This window comes from Myotis nattereri, assembly GCF_964212035.1.
Source record: "Myotis nattereri genome assembly, chromosome: 14".
In the NCBI taxonomy this organism is placed as follows: Eukaryota; Metazoa; Chordata; class Mammalia; order Chiroptera; family Vespertilionidae; genus Myotis; species Myotis nattereri.
Window position 1 is genome coordinate 53841112 of NC_138089.1, and position 20516 is coordinate 53861627.

A 20516-nucleotide genomic window follows, 5' to 3' on the forward strand; every position below is an offset into this window, starting at 1 on the left:
TCCCTGGGGTCGTCACCTTTCCTCCAGCCAGGCTGGAGAAGCCATCCTTGCTTCTCCAAAGGAAAAAGAAAAATGCACAGACATGCATACACGTGTCCGTACACACGCATGCATGCATGCACATGCGCGCGCAAGCACGCATCACGCTGTCTCAATTAAAACCATGTGCCAGAGACACTCCATGGGGCTTATTTATGTTTGAAAGTAAATACTGGGCTGATGTTGCAGGGTTGACATCTCAAGGCAGAGACATGCTATGTAAATAGTCAAGAAACTGAAGAGACCCATAAACAGGAGGCCTGAGTTCAGCCAAAGAAGGAGTGTGCCGAGTCCTGGGAAGAGCTGCCCAGAAGGCAGCCCAGAGGCCAGGGAAGGCGGGGGTGGGGGTCGCACACGAGACCAGATGTCCTGGAGTCCAGGCCAATCTCCCTCTCTCACCCTGAAGAGCCCGGAGCTGTAGGCTGCAGACCCCAGGACTCAGTCTAGCCTTGTTTCCTCCTAGGCCCCTGCCTCCCTAATTAGAGCTATTCGGGGGGGGGGGGGGGCGGGGGGGGGGGAATCTGCTGTTTCCCTAGATGTTTTCTGGTAGCTTTTTGGTACAAGTTTATCAGAGAAATGGTGTGAGTCTGTCCAGAGGCTCAGGGAGCTGCTGTTGGGGGCCGTGGGACCCTCACGGACAGAAGGCCAGGAAGCACTGTGCTGCCTCGGCTCTCAGCTCAGCGACACTGGGCTTGCTCTCTCCTCCTCTCCGGCTCCATGCCCGTTTCCTCTGCGGCGGACAGGACAGTGATCAGCAGGGCCTTTTGCCCCTCAAGTGGCAAAGGAAGCCCTGGAAGGTTCCAGAAAAAGTGCAGAAAAACATTGACTCCATTGGGTTGGAATTGAGTGTGGGGGAATTTCCCACATGCTCGGCGTGAGCTCAGCTGGCAGCAAAAGCATAGGCTTAGCCAACGCTTCTCAAAGTTTCCTCCCCAACGCAACCATGAGTCCTCGCGGGAGGGACAGTGTGTGCCTAAGGAAGGCCTGCTGCAGGAGAGGTAGGCCTTTGAAGTCTTGCTTGGTCTTAATTTTTAAGAATGTTGTAATTCTTCGTAACAGATCCATACTTTAATAGAAAAGTTGAAAATTCACTTTTCCAAAAACTCTCAGAAAAGTTGGCATCAGGCAAGGACTCTGTGCCTGTCCCTTCTTCGTGTGCCCCACAGGCTGCAGTCCCAAGTTGGCTTTGGGGACCGACCTAAAAAGCTGTGGCTGTGTTTCATGGCCCGAGGAGGTTCGAGAAGGCCATTGGTCTCGTGGGCAGAGACAAAGACACTGGGGCTCAGAGCCAGCAGACGACGTATCCCGTGGCCCACAGTCGTTCATTGGTGCCTGGGAGGTAATCGGGACTCTGGGGTCCCCATGCCACGTCTCTGGCCTGTACCGCTCCTCTGAGTAGGTCCTGGGCACTGGCAAACCTAGCTGACACAGTTGTTTGGGGGAGCACTGCTTGGTAAACTCAGAGCCAGGGCTTTGGGTTCTGTATCAAAAGCCAAAACCAGGCTCTGAACAAAATCAATAAGGTGATTGGCTCATTTTCTGAAATAGAATTCGTTTGGTCACGTAATAAGCAGTGTTGGTGTGACAGAGACCCCACTAGACGACAGGGCGCCTTTGTGCAAACTAGTAAACAGCGCCCCCTCCTCCAGAAACCTGACTTCCGTCTGTCCAGACCAGGGGTGGGCAAACTTTTTGACTCGAGGGCCACAATGGGTTCTTAAACTGGACCGGAGGGCCGGAACAAAAGCATGGATGGAGTGTTTGTGTGAACTAATATAAATTCAAAGTAAACATCATTACATGAAAGGGTACGGTCTTTTTTTTTTTTAGTTTTATTCATTTCAAACGGGCCGGATCCGCGGGCTGTAGTTTGCCCACGGCTGGTCCAGACTCTACTGGTTTCCTTAGGAAAAGTCTCTCTACTGACACCTGCTGGGGAATAGTTGAAATAAAGTCTGTGCCTCTATCTGTGATGTGCGTTGTTGGCACCTCCTTCCCGCTAACAGGCACTCCATCTGTGCGCAGCCTGCGCTACTGTACCCAGCGCTCCCTCCCCATGAGAGTGGGCTGTGTTTTAAGACATGGTCTTCACCTCCAAGGAGCAGACATCAGTGGTACCTGCAACCTTCCCTCTGGAGACCACACCGAGGGCGTGTTGGCCACAGGGTTCTCCAGACCCCGCGGTGTTGGAGTGGGGCATAGCGTGGGTCAGGCGGCGTTAGGACTAATGCTGACGCCCGTCCTTTGGGAAGAAAAGAGCTTGCTTCTGGGTGCCTGCAGGAGACGACAGCACCTTCACGTTTAGGCAACCAATGTGACACCCATGAAACATGAGTACACGTGTGAGTCAGTCCAGGCGCTCTAACTCCTTGCTAGGTTGTTTGTTCACTCTGCGTCAGATCTTCACGCTAGCATAGCTCTGAGAGAGTGGCGACCTTTGTCCTTCTTAGAGAGGGACAAGGAGGGTCTGTTCTGGCAGGACAAGGCACAGTGATGCTCTTTCTATCTAGAACCCCGTCAGCTGCCTCTCTGCCACCCTTCCTGGGGCTGTTCATTCATTAAGTCAGACAGAACACGTGGAGTGCTGTGTCAGTTAACGCATGCTGCGTAACAAACCACCCCAAAGTCTAGGCGGGGGTGGGGAACCTTTTTTTCTGCCAAGGGCCATTTGGCAGAGAATTATCAATTTAAAAATTAGCCTGCTGCCCAGCCGGCATGGTTCAGTGGTTGAGTGTCAATCTATGAACCAGGAGGTCCAGGTTCAATTCCCAGTCAGGGCACATGCCCGGGTTGGGAGCTCAATCCCTGGGGTGGGCAGGGGACAGCCTATCAATGATTCTCTCTCATCATTGATGTTTCTATCTCTCTCCCTCTCCCTTCATCTCTGAAATCAATAAAAAATATATATTAGGTTAAATTGGCCTGCTACATTTGGACTAACTCACCCCTAATGCCTTGGCAGGGCCAGACCAAATGATTTCTCGGGCCTTATACAGCCCACGGGCCGGACATTCCTCACCCCAGGTAGTGGCTTAAAAGCAACAACCATCTATATAGCTCCCAAGTCCGTGAGTTGGACTGAGTTTAACAGGGTGGCCCTCCAGGCTCAGCTGGACTCACACACCTCTGCAGGCAGTGGGGGTAGTTGGTGTAGGCCAGTGGCCGGCAAACTCATTAGTCAACAGAGCCAAATATCAACAGTACAACGATTGAAATTTCTTTTGAGAGCCAAATTTTTTAAACTTAAACTATATAGGTAGGTCCATTGTTATTAACTTAATTAGGGTACTCCTAAGGCTTAGGAAGAGCCACACTCAAGGGGCCAAAAAGCCGCATGTGGCTCCCGAGCCGCAGTTTGCCGACCATGGGTGTAGGCGGTCCCCAGCTGGGTGGATGCTCATCTTTCAGCAGGCCAGTCCATACTCAATCTCATGGCCCAGCAGGACTCCGGGAAAGTGAGCAGACGCGTGCAAGGCCACGTGAGGCCCAAGCGTGGACCTGACAGAGCATCTCCTCCATCGCATCCAGTTGTCAAAGCAAGTCACAGTGCAGATTGCAGGTGCGGGAAGCAGACTCCACCTGCCTGATGGGAATTGCTGCAGAATCACGTGGCACAGGGCAGGGATACAGGGGAGTGGAGAATGGTGGGCACCTCTGCAGAGTCTCACTGATGCCGAGTACAGATGAGATGCTGAGCTCTCGGGGGTGGAAAGCCAGCGTCCTGCCTTCAAGGAGTTCTAAGACAAAAGCAAAATGAGAAGGGAGCAGACCGTTGAAATTCAGCTTGATTAGCGCCACGGTAGAGATAGGTTACTTGTCTGGAATTGAGGGTGAGTAACCCGGGATTACTGAACCATGACCCCATCGGCAGGCAGAGCTACATGCTAAAGAACCTCATTTCCATATTATATCCAGCCCTATTGGCATGATTATGTTCTCTTCAGCACAGAAGGGACACATGACATTTTTCCCCATCGACCATCTTTCTTTCAATAATGATCGCTCAAGCAGTAACTTCCCAGGCAGACATTTCCATTAAATCTTGGGTTGCTTTTCTGTGGGTGTGCTTCGAGGGCAGTGATGAGGACCTTTTCCTATTTATCCAGAACTTTCAGGCCAAGCCCCTTTTCCACATCCCTTGCAGAGGGGAGACAGCCGTGGGGACTTGGGGAGAGAAAAGTGCATTTGTGGGGTTGTCAGAAAGTGGGGTTCCCACAGAGGTGGTCTGACGCTGCGTAGAAGAGACCTCAGGGCTGAAAATATGAGGAATTCCATGTCTGCTTCAACCCTGGCCACGAGGACTGGAGCTCACAACACTCGACCCTTGCCAGTTGTACGGAAGCTTCTAGTCCGCCCCAGTCCTTCAAACAGCACCACTCCATTGACTCCGCTCAGAGTGAGAGCTCGGGATGGCCTTGGCCATGTGGGTGGAGACATTTCCTGGGCAGCTCTCTTGATGGTTCTCTACTTCGGCTCGACCAGTGAGCCCCCTTGCGGGGTGGGGGTTGGAAGATGGTAGCGCAAGGGAGTTCCTGACCCCGTTGCCTTCCTTGCTCAGGGAGCTCACACCATCACGTGACTGTGGATGCTTGTCTCATAGAGCAGCGTGAAGACCACTGCACAGACAACAGCGGGTTAGCTGTGCTGGGAGAGCGGGTTTGCTTGGTGATCTGCGCAGGGCAGGTTCATCTGGGCATTCCCTCTGGCAGCAGGCGGTAGAGGTGGCGAGTCTCGAGCATTTTCAAATAGGACTACGGGACTGTAAGCTAACGACAGTGTGGCATCACACACCTGCCGTGCAGCAGACCATGTGTGGGTCTCAATCCTCTATTTACAGGGATTGAACGGAGGATTTGAGAGAGGACATTTACTTGGAAGGTGATCTCAGGGAACACGGCTCAGAGCAGGGAAACAAGGCAGGGAAGAGAAAGAATCCAATCAAGGAGGCATTCAAGCTGCTTAGCACTGCGGGCACGTTCCACTGGGAAAGTGCGGGACGGGCACCTCAGGGATGTCACCCCAAAGAGAGAGGGAGCTGGAGTACCCCCAGTCTGGGCAGCCATGTCTCCAGGCAGGTGCAAAGAGGGACAACTGACCTCAGGAACAGATGCCACTGATGCTGGTGAGCAAAGGACAAGAGACGCCGGGTCATCCTGGGCTACAGAAAGTTGCCTAAATATCGGGCAGTAGAGTGCCTGTAATGACTGTCTGGGCAAAACAAAAATTCATGTCACCCCGTGTGAAGAGCCAGAAGACCCAAGAGGGGAAGGTCTTTTCAGAATTGGGGTAAAGGAAACTGCCGTCCAGTCAGGAACGGATTCCAGGCTCCTGGCTGTGGCATGCGCACAGGTATGAGAGAAAGACCTAGGGCTCGACTGCAGACCCAAACACACTTCCCAAAGCCTATTATGAGAGAGCAGCAGTTATTCAATTAGTCCACGGTGGCTAGTATCTCTCAGGATATGAATAAGTTTATCAAAACCAAATAAGCTTAGGAAATGCCAGGCCCTGGGATTTCTTATATCCTTTCCTAAAGATGTATTAGATCCTTTACTGCTGTGTACATTGCAAATCTCTTTAAGAAAGAAAGAATGCAGCGTTTCCCAAACTCATTTGACCATGAGACCCATGTTACTCCCAAACACCTTGGAATAACTCTCTGTAACTAGTGTTCCCTGGAATACAGTTTGGGAAACACTCCACCAGAAGCCCTTTACAAGGAGCAGTCATGAGATAGCCTGGGGAAGTCCATGCATTGTGAAAAGTGGCTCCGCATAAGGCTCTGTCTAAAGCAGTCGAATCAGAGATGTTTTCCCAGCCAGCCTTCCTGGCACTGAGTCCCAGTCATGCCTCTCCTCGGCCAGGTCATGCCTCTCCTCGGCCAGGTCATGCCTCTCCTCGGCCAGGCCATGCCTCTCCGCGGCCAGGTCATGCCTCTCCTCAGCCAGGCCATGCCTCTCCTCGGCCAGGTCATGCCTCTCCTCAGCCAGGTCATGCCTCTCCTTGGCCAGGTCATACTACTCCTTGGCCAGGTCATGCCTCTCCTCGCCCTCGTCATGCCTCTCCTCGGCCTGGTCATGCCTCTCCTTGGCCAGGTCATACTACTCCTTGGCCAGGTCATACTACTCCTTGGCCAGGTCATGCCTCTCCTCGCCCTCGTCATGCCTCTCCTCGGCCTGGTCATGCCTCTCCTCAGCCAGGTCATACTACTCCTTGGCCAGGTCATGCCTCTCCTCAGCCAGGTCATACTACTCCTTGGCCAGGTCATGCCTCTCCTCGCCCTCGTCATGCCTCTCCTCGGCCTGGTCATGCCTCTCCTTAGCCAGGTCATACTACTCCTTGGCCAGGTCATGCCTCTCCTCAGCCAGGTCATGCCTCTCCTCAGCCAGGTCATGCCTCTCCTCAGCCAGGTCATACTACTCCTTGGCCAGGTCATGCCTCTCCTCGCCCTCGTCATGCCTCTCCTCGGCCTGGTCATGCCTCTCCTCAGCCAGGTCATACTACTCCTTGGCCAGGTCATGCCTCTCCTCAGCCAGGTCATACTACTCCTTGGCCAGGTCATGCCTCTCCTCAGCCAGGTCATGCCTCTCCTCAGCCAGGTCATGCCTCTCCTTGGCCAGGTCATACTACTCCTTGGCCAGGTCATACTACTCCTTGGCCAGGTCATGCCTCTCCTCGCCCTCGTCATGCCTCTCCTCGGCCTGGTCATGCCTCTCCTCAGCCAGGTCATACTACTCCTTGGCCAGGTCATGCCTCTCCTCAGCCAGGTCATACTACTCCTTGGCCAGCTCATGCCTCTCCTCGCCCTCGTCATGCCTCTCCTCGGCCTGGTCATGCTTCTCCTTAGCCAGGTCATACTACTCCTTGGCCAGGTCATGCCTCTCCTCAGCCAGGTCATGCCTCTCCTCAGCCAGGTCATGCCTCTCCTTGGCCAGGTCATACTACTCCTTGGCCAGGTCATGCCTCTCCTCGCCCTCGTCATGCCTCTCCTCGGCCTGGTCATGCCTCTCCTCAGCCAGGTCATACTACTCCTTGGCCAGGTCATGCCTCTCCTCAGCCAGGTCATACTACTCCTTGGCCAGGTCATGCCTCTCCTCAGCCAGGTCATGCCTCTCCTCAGCCAGGTCATGCCTCTCCTTGGCCAGGTCATACTACTCCTTGGCCAGGTCATACTACTCCTTGGCCAGGTCATGCCTCTCCTCAGCCAGGTCATGCCTCTCCTCAGCCAGGTCATGCCTCTCCTTGGCCAGGTCATACTACTCCTTGGCCAGGTCATGCCTCTCCTCGCCCTCGTCATGCCTCTCCTCGGCCTGGTCATGCCTCTCCTCAGCCAGGTCATACTACTCCTTGGCCAGGTCATGCCTCTCCTCAGCCAGGTCATACTACTCCTTGGCCAGGTCATGCCTCTCCTCAGCCAGGTCATGCCTCTCCTCAGCCAGGTCATGCCTCTCCTTGGCCAGGTCATACTACTCCTTGGCCAGGTCATACTACTCCTTGGCCAGGTCATGCCTCTCCTCGCCCTCGTCATGCCTCTCCTCGGCCTGGTCATGCCTCTCCTCAGCCAGGTCATACTACTCCTTGGCCAGGTCATGCCTCTCCTCGGCCAGGTCATGCTACTCCTCGGCCAGGTCATACTACTCCTTGGCCAGTTCATGCCTCTCCTCGGCCAGGTCATGCCTCTCCTCGGCCTGGTCATGCCTCTCCTTAGCCAGGTCATACTACTCCTTGGCCAGGTCATGCCTCTCCTCGGCCAGGTCATGCTACTCCTCGGCCAGGTCATACTACTCCTTGGCCAGGTCATGCCTCTCCTCGGCCAGGTCATGCCACTCCTCGGCCAGGTCATACTACTCCTTGGCCAGGTCATGCCTCTCCTCGGCCAGGTCATGCCTCTCCTCAGCCAGGTCATGCCTCTCCTTGGCCAGGTCATACTACTCCTTGGCCAGGTCATGCCTCTCCTCGCCCTCGTCATGCCTCTCCTCGGCCTGGTCATGCCTCTCCTCAGCCAGGTCATACTACTCCTTGGCCAGGTCATGCCTCTCCTCAGCCAGGTCATACTACTCCTTGGCCAGGTCATGCCTCTCCTCGCCCTCGTCATGCCTCTCCTCGGCCTGGTCATGCCTCTCCTTAGCCAGGTCATACTACTCCTTGGCCAGGTCATGCCTCTCCTCGGCCAGGTCATGCCACTCCTCGGCCAGGTCATACTACTCCTTGGCCAGGTCATGCCTCTCCTCGGCCAGGTCATGCCACTCCTCGGCCAGGTCATACTACTCCTTGGCCAGGTCATGCCTCTCCTCGCCCTCGTCATGCCTCTCCTCAGCCTGGTCATTCCTCTCCTCAGCCAGGTCATGCCACTCCTCGGCCAGGTCATGCCACTCCTCGGCCAGGTCATGCCTCTCCTCGGCCTGTTCATGCCTCTCCTCGGCCAGGTCATGCCTCTCCTCGGCCAGGTCATGCCTCTCCTCGGCCAGGTCATGCCACTCCTCGGCCAGGTCATGCCTCTCCTCGGCCAGGTCATGCCTCTCCTCGGCCAGGTCATACTACTCCTTGGCCGGGTCATGCCTCTCCTCGCCCTCGTCATGCCTCTCCTCGCCCTCATCATGCCTCTCCTCGGCCTGTTCATGCCTCTCCTCGGCCAGGTCATGCCACTCCTCGCCCTCGTCATGCCTCTCCTCAGCCTGGTCATGCCACTCCTCGGCCAGGTCATTCCTCTCCTCGGCCTGTTCATGCCTCTCCTCAGCCAGGTCATGCCACTCCTTGGCCAGGTCATACTACTCCTTGGCCAGGTCATGCCACTCCTCGCCCTCGTAATGCCTCTCCTCAGCCAGGTCATTCCTCTCCTCAGCCTGTTCATGCCTCTCCTCAGCCAGGTCATGCCTCTCCTCGGCCAGGTCATGCCTCTCCTCGGCCAGGTCACGCCTCTCCTTAGCCAGGCCGCCTTACAGTCCAAATGGCTGATTCCTCAGCTTCTCTAACCCGGCTTCTCTTCTGTCTGCCTTTCAGATGGGCTTCTTTCGCCGAAGGTACAAAGAAATTATTGAAGCCGAGAAGAACCGGAAAGAGAACGAAGACAATTGGGACTGGGTCCAGAAAAACCAGTGACCTGCCCCACCAGTCACATGACCCACTCATGTCACCTGTCATCCTTGACCTTTGTATCTTCCATATTTGGAAGAAAGAATGTTCTCCAGATTTTTCGGAGGCCCCACTGATGCTGTTCTCGTCTTCATTCTATCCAGCCCAGGTGCCAACCGGAGGCCGCCACTTCGGCCAGGTCACGTGACTGGAGCCCACCACTTCCTTTTTAGAGATGAACTCTGAACTTTGGAAAGCAAGCTACAGAGCCGAGCAATATTTATGGATGCAACGTGCATGGTCAACCCTCAGGGGAAAACTGTTACCTAAAAGTATTTTTATAAATATAAGCCTTTTATACTGATTATGTCTTTATATTTGTATCGATGTTTTATTATTTCTATTAAATAGTTATATAATTCACTCAAGCACTGATATCTGGCCTGGAAACACATGTACATTCGTACAAATTTTAAAGGATAAAAATCTTACTGTTCTTTGGAACTTGCTGTGACAACAGACTTGCTGATCAAATCATGGGAAGAAACCTCGTGTCATGAATCCACCAAGCTTGCGGCTCTGCGTATAAACTGTGATTGTGGCTGGACCCCCAAGGCAACTTTCACGACTGTCTTGCCCGGAGTCAAGTTTGACATTAATGGGCTAAAGAACTATAACTATTTGCTCATGCGTACCTTTCATTGGAAGATTCCCAACAGGAACTGGGATGGAAAACCTGATTCCCAGCAGCAAGCCTGCTCTGCAGCCCCAGCAGGCATCTCACCCTCCTTCCACTGGATTAATAGGCATATTGGAGCAACGCCAGCCGGTCATCTGGTAAACCTCAGAATGGCATCACATTCTGGACGTTGTACATCAGAGTCTGTGCACCACAAGGACTCGATCAGTGCCCCTCCCCTCAACAGAGACTTGTGTTAGATGCTGTGCTGTGTTGCCTTTGTGGGGTCCTTTGAGTTCAGAGGTCTCCAGTTCCCTATCACTTTTGCTGATGGTAATTGCAGATTCCTTCCCAGAGATGACTGTTCAACCTGTTCTTATTGTTTAAAATAGTGTCTTTGGTGAGGTTCCCAAGAAGCAGGCCCCAAGACGAGGCTCTGCATGCAAGTAACTAATTAAGGAAGTGCTCCCTGGGGAACACCGGTATGGGGGTGAGGGAAGCAGGGCGAGGGAGGAAGCCAGGGGAAGGTTCCATGGAGGGTAGCGTCAGCCAGATCCTGCAGGGGAGCTCTGGAGGGTAGGTTGCATCTCAGGGTTGTCCCAACCTGAGACAAGATGGCTGAGCCTTCACACACTTGCACCTAAGGAAGAGGTAAACCTTCCACTCCTGGTTCCTACTGGCAAAATGGCTCCATAGCTCAGGGGTAGTCCACTAAATTAGAGCTGCAGGTGCACCCCACCCCCCACCTGGGGAGGCATACAGAAACGGTGCAGCGGGATCTGGGCAGAGCCCCAGCCTCCTCCCCTCCTCCCTGCAGGGTTGGATGCTGAGTGATGGCCTTTAATATCCAAGCTTTCTGTTTGACGGCGTTTACTATTGGACGGGCTGGGCTGCCCAGTATTGAGTGCATTGTGGTTTTCTAAAAAGGGCACTGAGCTAGTGGCTGTATCGTGCTCAGCACCGTCCCCGGCGCCTTGGTGAACACTCAGTAACCGATAGCAACGATGGCTGCTGCTACCACTGCTGAACAACCATCTGATGAAAGAGAAAACATGTGCTCAGAGCAGGGTCTGGCTGAGAGTCCTTCATGGCTCCTGCTCAAGCCCCAGTCCATACAGATGGGCACCCGATGGGAATGAGACAAAAACAAGATGAAGGACCTTTCGTATAGGACCTTGTCCACTGGCAGCTAACATGGTGGGGGACTGTGGACACCACTGGAAGGACACAACTCAACTTCAGGGGAGATAGGTTTTCTAGACAGTTGGCTAATACTTGCAAACGTCGCAAAAGCTTTGGGTGCTGGGCAGCTACGAACCTGGCCTGGGACATGTGTGTGTCTTTTCGTTTCTTCTTACGTGTCGACCCTGGTGCAGGAAGACAATGACTGTATCGTGGTGGCTAGGGGAACAGGCAGCAAAAGCCAGAGGGTCAAGAGTATGTATGAAGGAGGCTGATCCAGAGTGAGGTTGGGGATGTTGCATCTAAGGGCTGGAGGCACAGAGGTAACCACAGGGCAGATGGAGGCGGGGAAACCAGTTCTGGCACAGAGTTTGCCTATGAGTTCTATCAAGAGTAATAAAAGCAGTCTTTGTGGTTGTAGTCGCTCATTTAGAGGATATTTATGGGTCCCCTGCTTTGCGTCAAGCACTGTGCTAGGTTCTGGAAGCTCCCCAGAGAACACCACCACAGGCACTTTTTGCCTGCGGGGAGACACACCTCCTGCAATGGAGTGTAGAGAGTGGATTTTTGATTTTTTATTTTATGAAACCCCAGTCACAGCTTCCCTTTGATGGGCTTTTATTCGTTGTGTCACGTTGTCCTTTAACAAATGTCTTAAAATTCTTGGGCGGTAGTCCTGGGCCGGCTCCCTCGGGGGCTGGCCAAATGCTTTATAGCCACTCCTGCAAGGGCTGCAGACACATTTGGTGATGGTGTGGAAGGCAGAGGGAAAAGCCTCGTTCCCATCGGGGTGGGCTCCTGGGGGCGGTGTCAGAACCGGATCCATTTGCTTCTGGATGGCAGACCCGCCGGAGGAGTCACGGCCCCAGGAGGTCACTGAAACTTCATGAGGCAGTTTTAAGAAAATCATATTCAGCATCAGCAGGAGCCAAGACCAGCAGCCACTGCAGGAACCTGTGTGGGAGGGACGGTGCCTCTGCTTGTCTGGTCGCGCTGAGGAGCAGGCGGGGCACAGCAATGGCAGGAGTCCCCACGTGGCTAGCCCTCTCAGCTCCACCCCGGGTCAGGAGCCCTCGCTAGGCTCCTCATTGTCGTGTCTGTGTTACTTCTCCAGAATATTCTCTTACAGCTCCACAGTGAACGCCAATTTCTACCCTTCCCGTTTCGTTGGGTTCACTGTGGAATCTGCTAAGACAGCAATTTTCAACAGGTGTCCCTTCAAAAATATTTAAAACATGCACGACGTGACTGTTCAGCAGGGAGCACTGGCCTCTTTTTTCTTAGATTGTCAAATCAAAAAATGACAACAGCCGACACAGTAGCCTTCTGGGGTGAATGAATCCGAATTGTGCCTTCTTTGTTGTTGGTAGCTCTGCAGAAAAGATAATATGGGTTTTGGTGTGCTGCAGAATTCTAGTAATTAGTTTATGTGTGCCACAAGATGAAAAAGGTTGAAAATCCCTGTTTTCACCAACTGTCAGAAGGATTGGGATAGTGAGGTGCTTTTTAAACATGCAAAAGGGCCTTTGTAGAAAGAAACCGAATAAAAGCATGCCCCGCCCCACCCCCCCTTTCCAAAAACAATTTGCTTGTGATCCGTTTACTTGGGACTCACGAGTCTCGGAACATCCCCAAAGTGAGCCCGGGACTGTCGCAAAGAGGAGGCGGCGAAATTCAGGAGCGGGGAGGTGCCAGAAGAAGTGAGTGGGCCCATTGGCCGCATGATGACTGACAGGCACACATCTGGAATCACTTAGCACGGAGGTCACCGAGGCTTTCCCAGGCAGTTCTTCAGGAAAATTCCACCGCCGGGGTACTCTGAAATCTGGTAAACATTGTAGGCAATCCAATAGAAAGTCCTTCACCACATCATGTCCTTGAGCCAAAGGCCACGAGGTTAAAACAGAAAACCTGCAGGCCTCCTGGACACGTGAGGGGCCTGTTTTCCATACGAAGCCTAGTGGATCCCTCAGGGGAGGTGTGTCTTGTAAGCGACCTGTTCATGGCTGGCCGGAATGTTGTAAGAGGTGATTCTACTACTTTTACTTCTGGGAAGGCGTGATGCCCAGGTGAGTGCAGTTCTGAGTAGGATAGGCATGAAACATACATCTGGTGAAATCTACATACATCTGACTCAAACTGCCCCAAAGTACAGGCACTGGGAAGGCTTCTAATTTGGGGGGAGATGGCCCTTTCGCAGACAGAAAACGCTTGTCATTTTTGGAAATGCCCCAATCTACGGGGTTTTCGACAATGTTCTGTTCTGCGATACAGAGCGGTAACATACACAGTGGGGCGTATTTTCTGAAAGACTGGCCGAAGGGAGTGTCTTCTGATTTTGAGCCCCTTGCGGGGATAATGAACGCATTTCCCACGTGGCGCGATGCTTTGTAGCACAGTGGTCTTAATTTCAGACTTTGTTTAAGGTTTGGGGTTGTTTTATTCTAATGTGCACGGTGTGACTGGCAGAGTGAGTTTCAAGGCTTTAAGAGTGATTAATTGCATGCAGGCACCCACGCTAACTTCACTTCTAGAACTTGACTGATACCTTCATGTACATTTCTGTCGAGGAGTTTTGGCGGGAGGGGCGTTCCTCCTCCCAAAGTCACGTGTATTTAAAGTCTACGCAGTCACTTCTAATTCACTTGCACTGTTTGGGAAATGCAGGTTTACAAAACTACATGTTTGGAATAAAAGGAAAAAATGGCTGCAAATGATTCAGGAGTTCGGTCTGCAATTTCTTTGCTACTGAAGAACTTGGACCTCTTCAGGATGTTGAAGATGGGGATATGAAGGTCCATCTCATTGCTCTTGAATAACCCACTTAATGTGGCTGAACTGTTCCTGACCTTTGGCCTCCATTCACCTTCTTTGTGCATCACCTACCTGCCCAGGGCCACACCTGAGACCTTGATCTTAAGGTAAATGTACCCAGATTAAATAGAATACATTCCTCATTGTTAGTACACTGCTACCACATGATCCACCAGTCAGTCACTGAGCATTTTCCCAGAAGCCTTTTGGCCTTTACACATTTGCAAACAGTGTGTTCTTTGTCTTTTTAAATATATTTCTATTGATTTCAGAAAGGAAGGAAGAGGGAGAGAGACAGAAACATCAATAATGAGAGAGAATCATCATTGGCTGCCTCCTGCATGCCCCCCTACCCCCCCCAACCCCCCCCCCCACACACACACACACACACACACACTGGGGATCAAGCCCGAAAACTGGGCATGTGACCTGACCAGGAATTGAACCGTGACCTCCTGGTCCATAGGTCAGCACTCAACCACTGAGTACACCGGCCAGGCCAAACATTGTGTTCTTAATGATCCTATTAAAATTTCTTCTACTCCCCTATCGTTAAAATTCACACACATACACACCACACAGTATAGAGTGGGTATGAAAAGATACACACCAAGGAGTTTTAAATGATTGTCCTTAGTGGGTGGGATTGTCAGTGTTTTTGCTTTGCTTTTTTGTTTTGTGTTTACTAGCCTGAATTTTAGTCTCCTTTTATACCAATGAAACACACGCAAATTATTTTTTGAAATAAAGATACATCCGGGAGAGTATGAATGACTAAGCCAAAAAGATTCCAAATTGTAGGTCTTGAAAGGAAGAGATTTGTTTGCAGCAAAGAGCATTGATGAGCCTGACACTTAGGACAGTGGTCCAGCAAGTAATTTGAAGCATTTTAATTCCAGCTGCTTCCTGGCTTACCACAACCTGCCACCATCGCTAGAGCTAAGGAAATGCGCTTCTCTAAGGCCGTCCAACCTGTCTCCCCAAGCCAGAAAAGGCCTGGACAAACCCAGAGGAACTGGAAGGTAGAGAATTAAGAGGAAGCAAAGTCACGTTAGTAAAGTCTCCCTTCATTCCATCAGAAGTTCTTCAGTCCACCAGATTGCCTCAGGTCCTTAAAGTCTGTCTGCCCATCAGGTTACTGTGCTAGGTAATAAAATGAGTATCTGTGCATGCTCAGCTCTCTGTCTACGCCCTCAACCTGATTGGCAGCTGTCCCTCCGCAAAGCCATCTGTCCCAGAGATGGCGCTCATTCGTTCCATGCTCATGTCCAACTGGAGTGGGTATCACAAGGCATCCCCAGCTCTGGGCTGAACCCCGAGGCTGTGCCATCTGGGGCTGCTGCCAAACCTCGGCTTTGCCTCCAAGTCTAGTCAACATCATTTTAGACTTTATTTGATAGGATTCTCCTGGGATTGGAAAGAAAACCCTAAAAGAGAGCTTCCGTGATCCTGTTCCTGGCTGTGGGACAGTCAGGCCTCGTTCTCTAGGCCGCTCCGTGGAACTCGTGCTTAAACTACCCAACGTGGGCTCTGGTTTGTTGCAGCTGAGAATCCTATCTGACCGGCCCTAGACCCAGGGTGACTGACAGCGACACCCTGGGATCTGGACTTGTTGTCTCAGCTGGTGAAGCCCGAAGGTAGTGAGGACTTGTGAGGGGTGAGCGGGTGATGCTTCAGCAGCCCAAGGCAGGTTCTCAAAGCACAGGTTCCCTAGGAGGAAGGCAAGGTTTGGGGAGGGATTGCAGCCCTAGGGAAGGCATGAGGAAGGACCGTGAGTCAGCTGGTTACTTCTAACCACCCAGGACAGCCTTCTGAGAAAGAACAAGCAGCCCACAATCTACAGTCCCGGGTCAAGGCAAGGGCAGGGAACAAGGGACTTTCTGTGATGAGGCTAAAAGAATTTGCATCTCATGCAGCCGCGGGACTGAGGTTGCCAGAAGTCAGGCTCGAAATCCTGTGGGTTGTCAACTTGTAAAATCCATTACATTCACAGATGATCAGATCCCTGTGTGAAAGGCAGGGCACTGACGAGGCCTGGACGAGGAAATGTGTGGGCCCAAGAATTGCAATGGGGACATACATGCCATGAGCCTCCTTTGCTTCTGTTGAATGAGGCTGTTGCTGCCCCCCAACCCCCCTTGATGACCCAGAAGGCAGAGAAGCCTGTTTTCTCGCTGTCTCACATCCCTCATCCCCTCAATGCCTTCAGATCTACAGGAAAATGTCAGACCCACTTGGGGGTTAATCACATCATCAGACCATAGAAGAGAAAGCTTACGCACATTTGCCGTCAGGAAAGGCCACGTGGCAAAGAAGGACCGGTGCCCAGCTCAGCGGTGCAGTGGGCACTGAGGTGGCTCAGCCGTAGGGAGCAGGGAGGGAGGCTCTGGGAGATGCTGCTTGGCCAACAAATCCATGAGGATGAGCACCTAACATGTTAGGACTTAAGGAAGGAGATGCAGGCAACCTGAGATGAGTTTGGGAAAGGATTAGTGAGAAAGGCAAGTAAAAGGGGGGTGGCAGGGGAGAGAATTACTGATTTCAGGGAAAACGAAAGTTGAAGAGCAAATGGGAACTGATGCATTGGCCTCAAGCTCCCACTTTAACCTTCATGGTTGCTGAAGAAACTGCTGATGGTCACAGTTCTCACTGTAGGGCATCCTAGGTCAACCCATGAGTTTCTTATGAGTTTGGGTGTGGATGTGCGTCTACCCAGGGAAGGCTCAGGGCCTTCCAGGGTAACACCCCAGCCCTCAGCCCCCAAGGCTGTGTAACTAGGGTTACCAATAGCAATCATACATGTAATCATGCAAATAATCATACCAAGAGTGTGATAAGGGCACGAAATGGCAGGGTTTGCCTCTTCTGGGAGATCAGGGCAGGCTTCCCTAAGGAACAGAGATCCTTGAGAAGGAGAAATAAGTAGGTGAAAAAGGGGGGGGGACAGCATTCCAGGCAGAGGGAACAGATGTGCAAAGACCTCATAGCAGGTGGGAGCCTAGATTGTTCAAGATACTGAGAAAGGCCAGAGCGCAGGAGCCAGGAGGCACGGGGTGAGGTGAGGCATGACAGGCAGCTCCAGGACCATTCATAGCAGGCGACCGACTGGAACGGCAGCGCTTGGCCAGTTCACGCCCTGGATGGGGAGGCCCGAGGTGAGGGCAGCACCAGCATCTCGCCATCAAGAGTCTGAAGTCCTCTGGGAGGAATCAAATAATCCGGCTCCCGGCTGTCCCCTGGTGGTCAGGACACGTCGGGCAGCCTTCCCAACAACTGCTTTGAAAGCACGGGGATATTTTTTGGTACTTATGGGAACAGAACATGGAACTTCCTCAAACGTCAGTGAAGTAGTGCTGAGAGGCAACACAAATCAAGAAATTAAGTTAGGCAACTAGTGGGAAAAGACAAGAAGGCAAGCGCCTTAAAAAAAAAACTACTTCCACCATCAATTTATAAAAGCAGTGTTGTAACTGGGCATTCATTTCAAGTTGCAGAATTATGGGAAAACTGGGAATTATGATGAACATAATCATAGAGAAATGGGGCCATTCTCAGGCCCTCCAAAACTCTATCGTGTCAAGGAGACCACTCCTAACCCCCCGGGTAATGATGAGGGAGATGCTACTAAATCGATTAGGTGTCTCTTGGCAGCATTTTCTCTGCAATGCCATTGCAGTTACTAGAAACATCAGAATTTTAAGTACATCTTATAAAGGCGACAGAGACCTATGTTGGTTCTAAGCTGTTTATATTTTTTGCTGTTTAGCATAAATTATTTTCCATGTCTGTTTTCATGTATGTATGTATGTATGTATGAATGCTTAGCTGTAAGCTCTGAGCCCATGAGTTGAAAGCACTTCATTGTGCCTAAGTCTCCTTACTCAGGTTTATCCTAAAATTTTCTGAAAATTAATATTGTTCTACCTTAAATATATGACCTTGAGCTGCAGCATACTGACTTAAAACACCAGCATTTTGCCACCAGAAATGTGACCATGTGTTGTGTCAGATACCTGTAGGGGGATAAAGCAGGATGGCTTGTTAGTTAAGAAATTTTTTAAAGAAATTAATAACTCCAGTTAGAAACAGTGGCAATTCCAGAAAAAAAAATTGTAAACCAAAAGGGACAATAAAATGATGGCATCATACATACATCCAAAATAGTAGGTCTGGTGGTTCCTCGGGCTCCCCAAATTTAAACTGGTTTGATAAATGTCAGGACAGACACAGATTCATCCATTTAATTTATTTGAGGAACAGCACTCAGTTTAATACACTTTCCTTTTTCAAATCCATTTCCCATTGATCGTATGCCATTTGCCAAAGCCTGTATAACAGAGAAGACCTGTGTTATTCTCTGAAGAGTTCCTGAATTTGCCTTTTAACAATGTAGATCTTGGTTTCTATCATCCTAGAACTAGACTTATCCCCAGAATTCTTTCTTTGCTAAATTCCCAATTTCATCAGCTGGAATATTTCTTTTCTTTATTTTTTTTATCACGAGGCCTCTGTGTCGTGGATATTAACATTTCGTCTTGGAATTTCCTCTATTTCTCCCCTGGGTGGAGTGGTTTATTGACTGTCAATTTGTGAAGTGCCCTCTGGGATTGTCTGTATGCAAGACAGTAAGAGCGGAACATATTTCATTGCCTTTTCTGTCCAAATAGAATTACCATGCACAATACATCACCCTCTCGCGAGCGTGGTTTGCAGGCTGTGTTGGTAAGTGAAAAAGAAAGGTACAAATGAGTATCTGTTGCATGCCACCTTTCATGCAGGCAATGAGAAATAGTAATATACTGTTTACGTGGATCTCCTATTTGTACAGAACAAGAAAACCAAACCCAGAAAGGAGTGGGAGTGATGACCTAAACTAGGGTAGAAGCAGGGTGGAGAGGGTGTGGGGTTAAAGGGGAGGCACACAGGACGGGCAGCACTATTTCTCTGAGTACACCTTTCTGTCTAGTTCTGGCTTTAGGGACCACATTAACGTTCCACGTACCTCAAAGAGAGTCAACAAGAATGGGAGGAAACCCTAAAATAGAATACAGACAGAAAAAAAATGACCCTAACTAGGGGGTGGAAGAACTAACCCAAGTAACATTTGAATAAAGCATTTTGACAAAAGACAAAGAGGACCATGAACAAATACTGACTGCTCCTCAGTGGGCTGGGTTTTGCAGTGGAATGGGTTAGCACTTCTGGAGCTACACTCTGGATGTTCTGATCTTAAGTATGCAAATAGATCGTGGATATTGGGAGTCAGGTTTCTCACTGTAGGAGAAGAAGTTTCCAAGATGGGAAGGGAGGCCTCCTAAGGGAGGCTGTGCAGCATTAGACAGGAATTGGAGGAATCACTATAAACTCATGGTATTAGAAGATAGAAGAGATAGATGAGATAGATAGATAGATAGATAGATAGATAGATAGATAGATTAGATAGATAGATAGATAGATAGATAGATAGATGAGATAGATAGATGAGATAGATAGATGATAGATGATAGATGAGATATAGATAGATAGATAGATAGATAGATAAAAATTTATTCTGTATCCACTGAATGAACCGAAGATCAATAACAGCCCAATACTAATGAGCATATCTAGCACCCAGATCTTGGTTCGTAAGACAGTAAGAGCGGAACATATTTCATTGCCTTTTCTGTCCAAATAGAATTACCATGCACAATACATCACCCTCTCGTGAGCGTGGTTTGCAGGCTGTGTTGGTAAGTGAAAAAGAGAGGTACAAATGAGTATCTGTTGCATGCCACCTTTCATGCAGGCAATGAGAAATAGTAATATACTGTTTACGTGGATCTCCTATTTGTACAGAACAAGAAAACCAAACCCAGAAAGGAGTGGGAGTGATGACCTAAACTAGGGTAGAAGCAGGGTGGAGAGGGTGTGGGGTTAGAGGGGAGGCACACAGGACAGACAGCGCTATTTCTCTGAGTACACCTTTCTGTCTAGTTCTAGTTCTCCCCCCCAAAGAACGAAGCCTCCTGAAATAAGTGACTGTTTGCAGGACTCGTGCCGAGAAAGGACAAGATGAGCTGGGAACTCACTGTACTGCACGGTGAGCCAGATCTCAAAGGATAATGGATCTGCCAAACGCACACAAAAGCCAGCTTGAATGGACTCGGACTCCCACCGATCGGACTGGGAAGCTGAGAGCAGAAAGGGATCCGGGCAAGCGTCCCCACCAGATGCTGAACCCGGAAGGTAAACATTTGATGAGAATAAAGATACTGACCCTGTCGCAAAGCACCTCCCCGCAAAATGCTTTTTAATGAGGAAGGGGCCACACAACGGCACGAAATTTACCGTGGACAAGCCTTAGAGAAGCTGCTTAACCACGGCATCGAAGGTAATGTTATCAGTCATGCTCAGCCCTGACTGGTAGCTCCGTTGGCTAGAGCCCTCATCCTGAAATGCTAAGGTTGCAGGTTCAATCCCCGGTCAGGGCGCAGACAACAATCAACCAGTTTGTCATATCCGGTTTAGACCCATTTTCCTGAGTTGATTTTGAGTGAGGCGTCGCTGATGACAACCTTGCCACTGCTGGGGCATCCTTCGCTGCACCTGGAACTTTAAACCCAGCTTAGCACCAACAAGGAAGCTGTAGAGACAGCCCTGATAGAAATCATCAGTTTGGTCATAAAGCAGTTTACCTCTGAACGCAGCCCCGGGCCTCGGAGATGAAGAAAGCGGTTGTGGTCCAGAC

General features: G+C 50.8%; 1 protein-coding gene across 1 annotated transcript in view; it reads left to right on the forward strand.

The window, feature by feature from the left end:
- ITGA9 (integrin subunit alpha 9) overlaps positions 1-11392 on the forward strand; it is a 249627-nt gene extending 238235 nt beyond the window's left edge. The window contains exon 26 of the mRNA XM_081105874.1: positions 9040-11392. Coding sequence (XP_080962000.1) covers positions 9040-9138 — 99 coding nt within the window. The 3' untranslated portion in view covers positions 9139-11392. The remainder of the gene's footprint in view (positions 1-9039) is intronic.
- Positions 11393-20516: the final 9124 nt, after the last annotated feature.